Source organism: Montipora foliosa, chromosome 13 (assembly GCF_036669935.1).
Source record: "Montipora foliosa isolate CH-2021 chromosome 13, ASM3666993v2, whole genome shotgun sequence".
Classification (NCBI taxonomy): Eukaryota; Metazoa; Cnidaria; class Anthozoa; order Scleractinia; family Acroporidae; genus Montipora; species Montipora foliosa.
The window spans coordinates 31541067-31556066 of NC_090881.1; the positions used below are offsets into that span (position 1 = coordinate 31541067).

General features: G+C 38.0%; 1 protein-coding gene across 3 annotated transcripts in view; it reads left to right on the plus strand.

The window, feature by feature from the left end:
* Nucleotides 1-15000, plus strand: part of LOC137983305 (26S proteasome non-ATPase regulatory subunit 9-like) — a 35074-nt gene that overhangs the window by 19661 nt on the left and 413 nt on the right. For 2 of the 3 annotated variants that reach the window (XM_068830516.1, XM_068830517.1), the window contains 6 exons: nucleotides 11744-11874; nucleotides 13288-13390; nucleotides 13481-13603; nucleotides 13971-14041; nucleotides 14247-14348; nucleotides 14751-14839. In XM_068830516.1, coding sequence (XP_068686617.1) covers nucleotides 11797-11874; nucleotides 13288-13390; nucleotides 13481-13603; nucleotides 13971-14041; nucleotides 14247-14348; nucleotides 14751-14839 — 566 coding nt within the window. In that variant the 5' untranslated portion in view covers nucleotides 11744-11796. Of the gene's footprint in view, nucleotides 1-11743; nucleotides 11875-12062; nucleotides 13194-13287; nucleotides 13391-13480; nucleotides 13604-13970; nucleotides 14042-14246; nucleotides 14349-14750; nucleotides 14840-15000 lie in introns of those variants that run through there. The other variant, XM_068830515.1, reaches the window with a different exon arrangement.

The following is a 15000-nucleotide window of genomic DNA, read 5'->3' on the forward strand; positions in this document are numbered from 1 at the left end:
GGAAATCAAGGAATGTGGTATTCAGTTTCCATTGATACAAGATGGGTATCAAAATTCAAGGTAATAGGGCAGCCAAGTTTCACTGCACCCTAGACATGAGGGAAGAAAAAAACGTTAAAGGGTTAGTTAAGAGAGGGGGAAGATGGTGTTTCAGAAATTAAAGTAATATCAGACGGTGGATGGAATTGTTCACGATGTTCACTCTACCAGGTACAAATTGTAGCATTCTAGGGGATTCACAGGTGGTGCCGACGCAAAGAGGCTCACTGACCAAACTACCAATTGAAAGAAAAAACAATCCTCTTTTTTCCAGAGTAATGAAGACGTATGCTGATCTGAGTCCTTGACATCCAATCCAATGATTCCTTCATATACGGGTTAGGTTAGGGTGTACTTGCATCCCAGAAAACATATCTCAGCAGAAGATGATGTAATGCGAAACACCATTCTCAGGCAGCACCATTGCGAACTGGAAAATGAGTAAGGACTGAGCGAATGATAAACTTTGGGAGTTTGAGGCAAGAATAGAATGGTTCAGCAGTTGGACTGTACAATTTGTGCACATCAACAACCACATAAGAGGCTGTAAGGACCAACAAACGACAAAATCAATTAGCACCCTTTTGAGTGATGGATACCAACAATAAAACACCTTCGTCAAATTATAATACAGATACCTCTCTATCATGAATGCATAGCGAAATAATGAAGGTATGCCTTCATGGATATCCAGATAAATCTTACACAATTGAATCGAGAATACGAGACGACAAAATCCATGTAAATATAATTGCGAATTGACATATTTTTCGAATCAAAACAGATAAAGACGATTGAGCATCGAACATGTGGTTCTCGAACATGTTATTGGTGTTTCCTAACGTTAGATGATCTGGTTTGTTTCAAGTTACCGGTATGGGTGTTTACCATAAAGCACCTCCACCAAAATTGTAATGCACGATGACGAATGCGTAGTGAAATAAGGAACGTGTGCCTGAAGTCTTGGATATCAAGATACTCACGAAATCGATTATAGCGAATCATAGTGAAAGTAAGCGGAGATGTCGACTACGGTTCAATGTGAGGACAAAAGTCATGTAATAACGATATTGCATAGGGTCAGATGATTGATGGATCAGTAAGATGGTTGACATATTCTTTGAATCAAAACAAATGAAGACAAGGATTGCTTGTGTAGTTTTCGAATGTGTTACTTTGTGTTTTCCAGCATTAGATGAGAAGGTGATTCGTTTCAAGTTATGGTACTTACCATAAAGCACCTCCACCAAAGTTGCAATGCAGGTACCACGATAACGAATGCATAGTGAAGTAATAATGAACCTGTGCCTTTGTGGATATCAAGAGGAATTCGCGCAAACAAATGAATGAAATATCCAGATGAGTCATGTGCAATCGAATAGCGAATTGTACTGGAAAGTAAACGATAAAAGCTGTGGAATACCGGTAATTGCGAAAGGCCATCAGATTCATGGTTTCAAGATAGACGGATCAGTAAGCTGGTTGACGTTTTCAAATCAAAACAGATCGAGATGAGGATCCAATGTGTTATTGGTGTCTCCCAAAGTTCGATGATGAGATGATCCATTTCAAGTTATGTGCACTTACCATATAACAAAGTTATAATGCAGATTCCAAGATGATGAATGCATAGCGAAATAATGAAGATGTACCTTTGCGGACATCCAGTCGAATCGTGCACAATCAAATAACAAATCGAAGTGGACAAAACAAAGATATCAAATAATGCTCAACGAGAGGACGAAATCTATGTAGATAATTGTGACGAATGACCATTGTCCGTGCTTTCATTAGATTATTGGATCAGTATCCGGTTGACATTTTCGAATCAAAACAGATTGCGGTTGAGATGAGGATCGAACATGTTATTGGTGTCTCTGAATAGTAGACGATAACATGGATTGATCAGTTTGCACTTTAGTGTCCATATATGACAGCAGTTCTTACGTAGTTTGCAACCATCAGTCTATGCCAAGCCGAAATAATCACCTGAAACAAAATGATGATAATGATGACAACAACGAAAACAATGATGAAGATTATGATGACAATGATACTTGATCGTGATCATGGACATGATCAGTTTGATAAGGATGATTTCCAGTGTGTTCAGTAAAAAGAGGATGATGATGACAATGACAATTTTAGGGATGTTTTGTGTAGGTTGCAGGGGTTGTGGTAATTGTTAATGATTTGTGAGTATGGAATAAGGAATCATTAAGAAAGAGTTAACTTTTAGTGACAACACCCAAAAGATGAGCACAGTAAAAGACTTCCCTTTCTCCAAATCGATGTAAGGGGATGGGCTACTGTATAGACTTAATTTGCTGAAATAAAGAGAAAGAGTAGAATCAAAACAGGAAGGCAAAACATAAGTTGCAATAGAAGACAGACACAAAAATGAAAAAAAGTAACAATACTGGCAATGCATCTGGGTGAAGGCACAAACTAAAAGAAAAGAGGGGAAGATAAAGGACAAGATGCTTAGAAGGACAAGAAAGAAATGGATTAAATGACAATAGCAGATATTGAACAACAAGGAAAAGACATATTAGCTGTAAGGCAGCATTGAAATGAGAACCACTTATTGAAAGTTTACTGACTGTTAATTGAAAGACGTGGTAGTGGGGTTACAGAGGAAATTCTGAGAAAATTTTCAAGGAATGAAAGGTACTTCAGGAAACAGGAGAACAGAATGGAAAAAGGAAAAGTAAAAAACAAAGGGAAAAGAGCAAATTCAAGGATATCTTTTTTGCTGCCTTCAACTGAATAGTGGACACTGGCAAATGGGTGATATAAAATAAGATGAAACTGCAAGTCTAGCACCACATCTGGCAGAAGACAATAAAGGAGGGCTCAAGGAGTATGAAAAGAAGAAGAAAGGATAGGCAAACCGTGACTGGTTTTGACTGATTGGTGCACTGCACGTTGAGGACAAGAAGAGAACTAAGAAGGCTCAAATCGTAGCACCCCGAAAAGTGTCAAGGGAAAAGGCATCATCTGACCCAACTTTGAGAAAACAAATTTGTTCATGGAAGGGAACAACATTACTTGTTTGAATTGGTTCACAGGTCTTGTGGTCTTCCTGGTATCAATAGTTTGATAACTTTGAAACTTGCAACTTTTTGCACTTCTCAAGCATTTTAGGTCATTGAAGTCTTTGGAGTATTGCAGAAATTGTTCAGTAGTTTCACATCATCTTTGATGATTGCATCCGATGCAGTTTTCCAATAACCTGGCTTGCTTTAAATACAGCTTTCTTCTGAATCCCACCTTTATTTTCATAAAACTTGTCATATCTGAAACTCATTTTGCTCCAGCCTTGTTATCGTCTAAAGATGAAATGATAAGCAGGTTGTGCAATGTCGTAAACTTTCATTTCCATTCTTGCTGATGTGTATTAGCTCCTTTTCTTCTCTTTTCTTGATTTTACTTACATTAAATAAAATAAATTAATAACAGTTTAACTGAGAGTCTGCGACCAGCCCATGGAACGTGTAGTGTTTCATGAGCCCCCGCACCATATGTCCTAAAGCCTACTTCATGCTCTATTCATTATCTTACATTTTAACCTAAGGTTTTCCAAGAGTAGTTTTATGGCTTATAAAATTCTGAGGATCTTGTTCTCATTGGGCACATTTTGGTTCTTCTGCTTCTCCACCTCACTTTACACTTCATCTTGATTAAGTTTTGTGTTTCCAGTCTTCATTCCATTACTTCTGATGATGTTCACTTATTTCCGTACTGTTTTTCTGAAATTTCCAGTTACAGTTTTCTTCTTTTGTGCTTTTCTCTCACTTTTTAATTCTTGTTGTTTTTCCTGTTTATTCTTTTATTCTGTGGCTTGGCCCCAAGGAAACCGAAGTAAAATTAAAGTCCTCAAGGTGAAAGAGAAAAAAAGACAACACAAGGGGGCCTTGTAATGAGTGGAATCTAGAAAGCATGTGACTGTGTTTTCAAGGATAAAGTTTACAGTAAGAAGGTTCGCATAGATCCCGGCAAGAACACAAGTACCAAAATTGGACCCACCGCAACTACATTTGGTAGAAACATTACATAAACTTAGTTCAAAGAATGAAATGGAAATGTACGGCATGAAAATGAGCCAAGGTATAAAGGTATAGATTCCAGGGAGTTTATAGTAGGGCTTGCCTATCAATTCTTTAGTCTCTGCTATGCTTTGTCAAAAACCAAGTCATCTGCTACCTTATTTTTGTCATGGTGACATTTTCCCCAGGTGTTCACTGTCATCTTGGCAGCAAATTCTGCACCACTTTTATCTTGGTCTAGAGCTCCTATTATCTTTGGGTTTGCAAAGTAGGACTGAAAGCAAAGAGTATCTTGGGTCTAGGTGTGTGAGAGCACCTCCCAGCTGAAGCAAAGATAAGAGGAAAAAACTCCTAGAGCCCCTTTGAAAGATGAATAAGAAGTTCCAAATCAAAAGAGTTTAGTGGACCCTGACAACCTTGCTCAATCTTTAAGCTTCTCTTTTCTTCATTCTCCTTTGATCTTCTATGTTCATCTGTTTAACTCAGACTTCTAGTTCTTCTTCTTTCATTTTCGTTTACTCTCAATAGTATTTCGTTCTTCAGGGATTTTGGGTAGCATAGGAACATGGCTAATTTGAACTGGAGAACAACAACAAAATAAATATCTTCTGGAACATTAACTATTTTAGGGATCAAAAAGTCGCATAAACAGGTTTAGAAGTAATTTTAGGAACAAGGGAACTTTTTAAAGGGAAATTTTTAAAGGGAAAGGAGACCCCCCTGGGAGGGCCTCTCTAGTTCGTCTTCATTCTTCATTCTTCTCCAATTCTTCCGAGTCTACCATGCATGGTCCTTCTTCCTTGTGGTTCAGTTGACTTAATTGCTTTTGTTCTTCATGAGTTTTTCTCTTCTTTTGTTCTTCTAATTGTCTCTGTTTTTTTGTGTATTTTCTTCCCTTTACTTGGGCTAGTGCTTCGATCATACTTGGTGGGTCTCTTCTTCAGACTTTCTTCAGCCTTTTCTTATTTTACTTGACCTTTACTACAACTTCAACTCTTGTCTTGTGTTTCTGTTCTTCAGTTTCCACCTTGCAGTGACTTTTGATATCTTCATCTCTTTGTTTTAAGCTGTCAACGTTAATCTCTCTTTAGTTTTTACTAAATGCGTGCGACCAGCCCACGGGATGCTAGTCATCCCGAAAACTCCCGCTCCGCTAGACAGAAACATTCCTACGTCTTCATTTAGCTAGCTTTTAACTACCTTTAAGATTAAAACACACTACATGCGACCAGCCCATCTGACAAACATCAATTGAGCTCCCGCATAATTATGTAAATTACTGTTTACCCACCCCTCCCTCCCAATATACCCACCCCAGGGGAAAAGAAAAGCCAGAATACACAAAAAAAATTGTTATCGATATTAAACTACTTCTCTTATAAAAGATCAATGACTAAATACACTGTACCGTATCTATCAGCTTAATGTAGGAAATGAAAAGAATCTATCAGCCTACAAAACAAGCGAACAGTATTAAATTTGTCATTGCATGAAAAGCAGAAAAAACGGAAATGAAATAGTCATCGGTTATCGGAAAAAAAGCACCTCAAAAATACGAAAGCAGGTAACGCTATAAAGGGCAACAAAGAAAGTAACAGTGCCGGATGAAAAAAGTCAGTCGCTGATCCATGAAGAAAACGAAGAATATATGCCTCGCAAAAAGTCCGTTGCTCCATGACTTGACGTGCATTTCGCAAAAAAGCTCCGTTGATCCATGAAGAAAAACTTGCCTCGATGTACACCTCGCAAAAAAAGTCCATCCATCCATGAAGAAAAAGACGAATCGGAAAAAAGTTCGTTGAAACATGAGAAAAGTTTCAGTCATTCGGGAAAGTGCATAAATTCAGCCTCTTGCTGAATAACTGAGTAAACTTAGTCCTGAAGTGACTGAGTTTACATTTAATAAGAATTTTAACCTCATTCCTGGGGTCTCTCCTTTATCAAGAGAGAGCCTAGGTTTGAGTTTTTTGTTTACCCAGAATAGCTAGAAAAAGATTTCCAGCTATTAAGAGTGTTTCTGCTTAAACGCTGGGGAAAAAAAGTAAAAAGAATAAAGCACTCACCTTGGACCTGAAATTTAGGTGTAAAGCAAACAATCAATAAATAAATATATTATATACCCATTTCAGTCCCAACACTTAGAACTCAAACCAGTTGGGACAATTGTTGAGTTGTACCAATTGGCTTGAAGGACCGTGTGTTTCAGCGCTTAAGCATGTAGTATTTGAATGGACCCAGGCTGGCTCGCCCCAGTTGCATACTAGACGATTCTGCTACTAGGCTGAGCAATCAGTAGATGAAAAACATCAGAACACGAGGAGTGATCACAAGGACAAGAAGAAGATAGTAAAAAGCGGACAAAAATCAACGGATAACTAAATAAGAGAAGCTCAAAATCCGAATAAAAAACAACAACAATTGTCACAAAATCTGACGAAAACACAAGCCCAAAAAAGTTTTGAGAAATGAGGCCCAGGTCCATTCAGTGTCAAATTAATTACCACCCTTAACTATCCCACCCCCAAAGATTAAACAAATGTGAAGTGAGTACGATACCAAGACCATTTGGTCTTCGACGGAAGTTGGCTCCTGGTATTTGCTGTTATAGTTCGTTGAAGCTCGAAGAGAAGTTTTACCAGATCAAACAAGTCACAGAGTTTAATGTCACAATAAGAAGAATGAAATGGCTCTTGTTTCCTGAGTCAGGCAAAAACAACAACTGCAGTAATCCCATAGAAACTTGTCCCAAAAACAATGAACCTGTGTTATTGTTGAGAGAAGAGAATAATAATAATAATGGTTTATTCACAATTAATAATAGGCGGGAAACAAAAAAAACTAACAAACAACATATTAACAACAACAAAATTCCATGAAAAATTGTGAAAGGAAGTGGAAGAGGTTATTCCTTTTAAGAGAACGTGCAAAATATGAGACGGTAAATAAATACACTGCAGTGTCCTGGTTTGACCGGTTTTGAGCACAGCAAATACGGACGGAACAGGAGATTTTCAATGAAAGAAATTGTTTTTAACACAATACAAAGCCTGAGAATTTAGCTTGTCATCGCTTGTCTCTTGTCATTTTGTTTATACAATCAAATAAAGGACATTTGGCAGGCTTTCTGTGCTGTTTACATCATTTGCAAGTGCCCTGAAGGACAGATGATGCATTTTTTAGAAACACTCTTACCAAATAAAATTGAAGCAAAATAACACCTTTTTGTACAGTGGAATAATAAATCTCTTATTCAATGGTTTAATATATAATACTCGCAGACATTTTGCTCATTGCTGGTATTTTTCCTCGCCCCTGCGGGCAACTCGCAAAATATCCGTGCATATTCTATGTTAAGCCATCGAATAAGATGTATTTACAATCCTAAATACATAAATCCATTAAAAGTATTTATGTACAATTTTGAAAACTACAGGTACGTACAATTTCGGAACAATATTAATACTGTAACAATACAAAAACAAAATGATAATCATGACTATAAAACCATTTCAAGAAAATTCACTGAATAGTTTTTTGCTGCAGCAGTTTCTTTCCTTAAATTGTTCCATGAGTTGATGATGCATATAAAAATGTTTGTAGCAATTTAATTGAGCAGGTATTGTCTTTAGCTTGAAACAACCGCAGCGGTCTGTATTTGTCAGCAAACTTAGAGAAACCGTTTGGGTTTATGCGGTTCAGCCCATTTACCTTTTTGTAACATTCAGTGAGTGATGACAAAGTTCTCCTTTTTTCCAATGTTGGCCATTGAAGTCGTTTTAATAATATTGATCTTCGTATGACATACCATTGGCATTTGTGCCCTGGATGCTCGTCTTTGGACTTTTTCTAGAGTAGCGATATCTTTCTTAAGGTCAGGTGACCATACTGGCAAACAGTATTTAAGGATTGGCCTAAAAAGACTTTTATACAATTTTAGAGAACAAGGCTGGGGTTTTTGGTCCAACAGTATGTCTAATTAACAAAGCCAAGAACACTGTTTTTGCTTTTTTTGCACATTTAGTGACCTGTAGGCTCCATGACAGATTTGGCGTGACATAACCACTTATGTCCAGGTTTGACCCTAATTAGATGCACGCCCAATTTTGACATCCAACACAAAGTGTCCCTTTAAGTCTAAGCATTTGCTACCTATTTTCAACAATAAGGTAAGGGTAAAGGTTAGCGTTATTTTTAGCTTTGGGTATATGCAGCAGTTAATCTTCACTTAAAGAGCAGCATTTGGGGGACACTTTCTGACATAAATTGTCTGTATTCTGAGACACAAGTGATGTTGAAGTTGGCTAGAAGAGCAAGGGGACACTTCGTGACGCTTATTGAAATGCGTGTGCATCTAAGTAGGGTCAAACCTGGACATGTCTCGACATAACTACCAAGTTCTTTTGCATTGCTCGAAATTAGCCGTTAGGGTTAGGGTTACTCATTCTAAAAGACTGCGGGAGTGCAGGAGCACTATAGTTATACAATCACTGAATAATAATTGCACTTAGTTCATTACAGGAGTGCGGGAGTAACAGTTATACACTACGTGAATTCTACTTAGCTTATGACTACCGGAGTGCGGGACTATAGGATCAATAGTTATGACTTGCTATATTCCACTTAGTTCACGACTGCGGGAGTGTGGGACCAACAGATTTATGCCGTGATAAATGGCCAGGTATTCTAGAATGGCTCCAAAAACCACAGGCGCACACTAAGAACTACAGTATGGGATACTCAAGCTTCAATGCCATGTGATTGCATCTCAACACGGCATGCATTTAATTGTAGGGGGTTTCCTAATGGCCAACCAAGCTGTTATCAGGACAACCAAATTTACTGGTTTAGTTGCCTGGCTTTTGAAACAGGGACAACCTAGTATTTTTTTTTTAATTTCAAGCACTGTCATTTGTTTCTGATACTGTGTTCAATTTATAGCCACATAAATAATATTTGGGACATGATGTGTCGTTCTTTTTTGAAATTCTCATAGCTTCTCACTTGGTTGTATTAAAACTTAGCAGTCATTCAGTGCTTCATTGCTCGAGTGTATTCAAATCGTTCTGTAATATTTGAGTGTCTTTGTGAACATTCCTCAGTACCTTACGAATTCAGCACAATGAAACGCGCCCAAAAGCAGAGCAACTGGATTATTACTGGGTTGAAAGTCTTGCCTGTCACTTCCCTGGTCAGTGGTGTCTTTGTGGATAGAGCCTTCTGCACATATTTTTTTAGGATCGAGAGGGTAGTGGAAATGCGTAGATTTATCTGGTAGACACAGGAGAATCATTAACTTAGCCTGCAATGGCATTGAAAGTCATGTAACGCGAATGGCATTTTAGTGGATCCGTAAACAAAATATACCCTTATGGAGCTCAATAATGGAAAGTCAGTTGGATAAACTAGGCAGGCGGTGAAAAACCAACACCTGGAATCTCAAAAGCGACGAGTAATGGACTTTGACAACAATCTATCGCCCGTCAAGCTGAAATCAAAGTGAGCTGCATTTCTAAAATAATATTTTACCAAGTGTGCTGTTATGTAGAACCCCGAAACCAAATGGAAAATTCTCTGGTAACTTATGAGTTCAACAAAGACAGAGAACGAATCGAACACCTTACGTGGATCTGTGATCAACTCTGCACAGTCTTCAGGTAAAAAAAATAATTGGAAATGTGACAGCCAAGAATTATTTGAAAGAAAGCTTGTCGTGTATTTTGTGCTTCATTATTCAAGGAAAAGGTTCTTCTTGTAAACGGTTTGATCCTGAAATTTAGTTTGTTGCAATATTGTGCACATTTGACACGATTGAGTTTCTTCTCTTCACGAAATGAAATACAAGGGGTTTTTGCCTCTAACAGCAAATATGTTGTTTGTTTCAAAAAATTGTTCGCTGGAAAAGGTGGCCTTCATGAATTCACCATGTTTTATGATATGCGAGCTTAACTGGATAGTTTTTATGGCAATAGTAAAGCATTTTCTTATCAAAATGAGGTTAGCGTCTTTCTTGTGTGTTAACTGAATTAAATCGTGAGTTTGTATTTGCCGTCTGCCGCGTAACCTTGATTTCCACTCAAAATTACCTCCAAAACCTACTTGTTGCGTAGAATAAGCTTTTAGAATGATGTTCTTGTTTTGCATAAAGCAACCTAACAAAATCTGTACCTTGCTGAGTTCGCATTTGTTAGCGTTAATAGTATTTTTGGTCCGATGCTTCTGTTTTATGGAGGGGTATATTGTTTTGGTCTCCCATCCAGACACTAACCCCGCCGGACAGGGGAATTTCAGTGATTAACTTCAGTGATTAACTTCAGTGATTACAAAGCTGTCAGATGCTCAGAGGGCACGCTTAAACTTGTGGTGAAAGAAGTTGTGAGGGAACTTGAAAATTGTCAACATGTCAGCCCAGAAGCCAATGTTTCTCGCTTCTCTTTTATTTGATATTCTTCAGAGACTGGAATGCTGTAGTTCAATATCACACAATTCAATGCCTTCTGATTTTCTGTAACACGTACCACAGGCAACCCAGTGTATGCTTCACTGGAGCATCTTGTTTATTCTTACAATAAGTTAACCTGGCTTGAGCCTCCAATCCAGTCGAAACCCAGTACCTGGTCAGCAGTCAACTTCAAAAAAACAGCTGACCTCAATAAGCTCTAAAATTGAGCCCACAATATGGTCACATGATACTGGTCAGCAGATACCTTGTTTTGACAGGTGTCAATTGACCATAATAGATGTATGCTGTAAACTAGCTGGAGTCATTCTCTAAACTTGAGCCCACGATGTGGTTATGTGTATTGGTCACATTGGCATACATGAAGGGGTGGACGTATGAACAGTCCTACGGTGACCAAACCCAAATTTTCACACACAGATAGGCCACCATATTTTCTGACCCATGGTGCTCCGCACTCCTCCCCAGTCTCCGCGTGGTATTTGCCTCTCGTGACAACAATACTGCTAGCTACCCAGGCTACCATATTTAAACATTAGTGAGCAACCAGAGTGATCAAGAGATTGTTTGAGGTCGCTGTTAACTTAGGAAAATAAGCAATAATAACTAATCCGTCGAATCGCCAGTAGATTATCAATCACTTTTGCAAAAAAAGGCGATACTCAAACACGTCATGCATACGTGCGTACAGGTACCTAAGTCGATCATCACAAAAAGTGGGTAAAAACAAAAAAAAAAGGAGAATTTCACTACCTTTGACGTAATTTAACTTGTGCTAGTCAATATTCAATACTGTACTTTAATAAATACTCATGAGCTTTGTCGTAAATACGTCTGCGTTCGCAGGCTAGGAACCCGTGCACTGACCTATATTTGCTATTCATACGGAGTCCTAGGGTGGGTTCGATTGACCGTATTCCGGAATAGGAATACATGGAAGCAAGTTAGAAATCCTTCGTTTTTTCGGAGATTCACATTGAAATTGTCAAACATCTGCTAAAATGCTATTTTAAACATATTTTTATTATCCTTGCTGCTTCGAAACGCGCCAAACAAATTAACCATTTTAATCATCACTCCACGTATTCTCATTCCGGAATATGGTCAAAGACAAGCCCTTAAGAATTTCCGAGTGTTATTGAACCTGTAGTAATCATTCTAAGAATGAAAAACTAATAGCAACTTTACTTTGTTTCAGGCAATTAAAAATGAGCATCCTATTTGTCCTTTCTTATATCTTGCACCGAGAAAATGTTTCTTTACCTAAAGACCCGATCAGCGAAGAAATTTTCCAGCAGGGTTGAGACAAGAGATGGAGAGAACACATGGGTAATTTTGTTTCAGGATTTAAAAATTTAAAAGTTTAACCTTTAATTTCTCAGGAGGTAAAATTTTGGTTCAAAAAAGTCTCGACGGTTCAGTGCAAAAAAGCGGGAAAGCTTGAACAAACGAGTTAGTCGACTTAAAAGACACTTCACACCAAAAATATTCCTCGATAGAAAAACGCTTCGAAAATTCTTCCGAAAGTATTTGAAAATTAACAATGAACCTCATTTGAAGTTGAAAATATATTGTGCCTTTTGAATGCAGAACCTCCAAGTAACGTTGAAGGATCGCTTTTAGGCAGAGGAAAAGCTGTTGCTGTCAGTCGAGTTTAAAACATTAGTGAAAGGAAACATGTTAGGGGATGAATTAAAGCAAATTAAATTAAATTAAAAGAACACTCACCTTAGCTTTGTAACTCCAAGTGTAATTCAGTAAACTCCAAATTCGAGTTTCAATGACGCGAGTGTGCACGCGAAAAGTTGCTGTTGTTTCACTTCTTTCCTCAAAAAATAGCCCTGTTTTTCAACTTTCATCACCAAATTGTAGCTCTGGTTCTTGTCAGTGGTTGAATGGATTTCCCCTGTTTTGAAAAATGTATAAAAAAGATACGAATGAGACTCGTTTGAAACAAATAAATCAACTTTCAAGTAACAACCACAACGCACTTGGCGAGCGTTCACGCAGTGAAACATTTCTTGAAGAATTTCTCACCTTGAAACAATATAATTAGCTTCAATGAAACTCTTCTTCTACTGTTACTTGCAATTTGCCTTTTAGTTCTGTTTGAAATTTCTTCAGGCCAAAAAAGCATTTTTTTTTAAAGTTCGGAGAATAAAAAACATGACTCCTTCGCCTGCTTAGTATGCAAAAGTGAAATTTTTGTACACTTGAACACGATGAAAAAGGCGCGAATTTTGCACCCGGTGCCAAGTCCTATTATTTCATTGGTTGAAAAAGAGAATGACGAATCTCATTAGTTGAATGAATGACACCTGTCATCCGTCAAAACCACGTGGGATATGGCAGTCAATTAGCGGGCACATTCCCACGTGATACGAGGTGTTTTTCCAACCTCATTCCCAGGGTCTACTCCGCTTTCAAGGTGGCGGTTCGGAGTAGACCTTGGGAACGAGGTTGGTGTTTTTCTAACGCAGCCTATTAAAAAGAGAGGAAACTGGGGTTAGTTTGAGCCCGCGCGAGAAAACAGCTGACTGCATATTTACAAAATGGCGGAAGTTTCTATGAAAAAAGTTAAGGAATTAATGGCAAAGAAAGACGCGATTGAAAAGGAAATAAAGGAGTTTCAAGACGTCTTAGAGTCTGTAAGTCATTCTAAAATAATACCGCAGGAATTGCATGGCGCAATATTGGTTTTAAGTCGAAATCTCGATTCAACTTTTCTTTCTAATTTTGTAGCAAAAAGGCGTAGGGATGCATGAGAAGTTGATCGATGATGATAACTACCCACGCTCAGATGTTGATGTTTACGCTGTGCGAGTGGCACGAAATCGGATAATTTGTAAGAGATGATACCTCTTTAAGTCTGCTAGATTTTATCTGATTTTTTCTTAGACTTACCAATTCTGCTGACTCACCTTTCTTATCACAGGTTTGCAAAATGACCACAAAGCCCTAATGAAAGAAATCGAAAGTGGAATCCATGAAATTCATGCTCAAGCTAGGGAAGAGAAAGAGAATGAAAAAGAGCAGCAAGAGGTCAAAACAAAGGATGGTTTGTATCTTCAGTTGTTTAAGAAAAAGCGACAATGCAATTTCCTGGTCATTGATAGACTGGCCCTTTTAAAGCTCAGCTCTGCTGTAGAAGTGAAAAGATTATTTCCCCTTTAAACAGTGCGTATTTATAGGTTTCCACTTTTGGTTTCCCTTGTGTATCTCATCAGTGTGGAAAATAAAACCACTCTTACAGGCTAGCTATATAGTGGATCTTCTATAGAAGGAGTTTGCTTTCATTAGAGCTGAGGGTGGGGATATCAAGACAAAGTCATTTTAATAACTGGGCACTGGTCAATTTTCCATTTTCTGGCCCTGAATGAACCTGCTGACGGGCTTTAAAATTAACGTAAACGGTTGGGTTTCAGGTATGGAATCTCAACTAAGTGCCTTTCTCCGAGTGGATTCAGTGGTTGAAGGATCACCATCATCACAAGCAGTAAGCATGATCTCAGAATGTAATATTTCACATTACAAGAAAACCCAGTGGAGGAAAGGCATTTATCAAAAGTTAAAAATTAATTTTCCAACTGGGCCACAAGGGTCTGCAGTAAGCATAACTGGTACCCACCAATGGCCCTTTTTCCATCCTCAGCAAAGAAATTAGCAGATAATCATTTCACTGTTATTTCTCTCTTGAGCAGGGTTTAAAGGTTGGTGATCACATATTAAAATTTGGTTCTATTACTGGTGATAACTTCCGTGACCTTCAAGACATAGCTTCTGTAGTGCAGCACAGTAAAGGGGTAAGTATTGATATAATCCTTCACTTAGATCATCAGCATCAGGCATTTTTCGCTTGGTTGGCTTAGTTAATTTTTTCCCTACTTTAAGACCAATAGTCAAAAAACACTTTTCTGTTTGTTTCATTGGTCAAACCATGGTTAGCACCTACTGACATTTTTGGGATAGCTTTCCCAACTGGTTGAGCATATTTCCAAAATATTAATGCTGAAGATTATGGTTTTGTAACCAAAGCAGATTTAAGGCTATGTTTTTTCCAACCTTAATGGTTTAAAGAAGTGTTCTATTGGGATAGTTAAACCACCCCAACCTGTACCAGTTGTAGTTGGAAAGGTTTACTCCAATCTCAATGTTAAACACGTACCGGTACCTAATGACATTGCATTTTGTTCTTCTCACTGCAGACTCCACTAAGTGTCACAGTAAAAAGAGATGAAAGAACACAGACGTTATCACTTACTCCAAATATATGGAGTGGGAGAGGGCTTCTTGGGTAAGAGTGGCTGCAGCACACATACATGTAGGTTATTACATGTATATTGTAATATTATATCTTGCACTCAGATACTGACTAGACTGTATTTTTGATTGTATTTGCCATTAAATATTCTTCAGTGTCAAAATAATTTTTTTCTTAATTAAAGGGAACATATT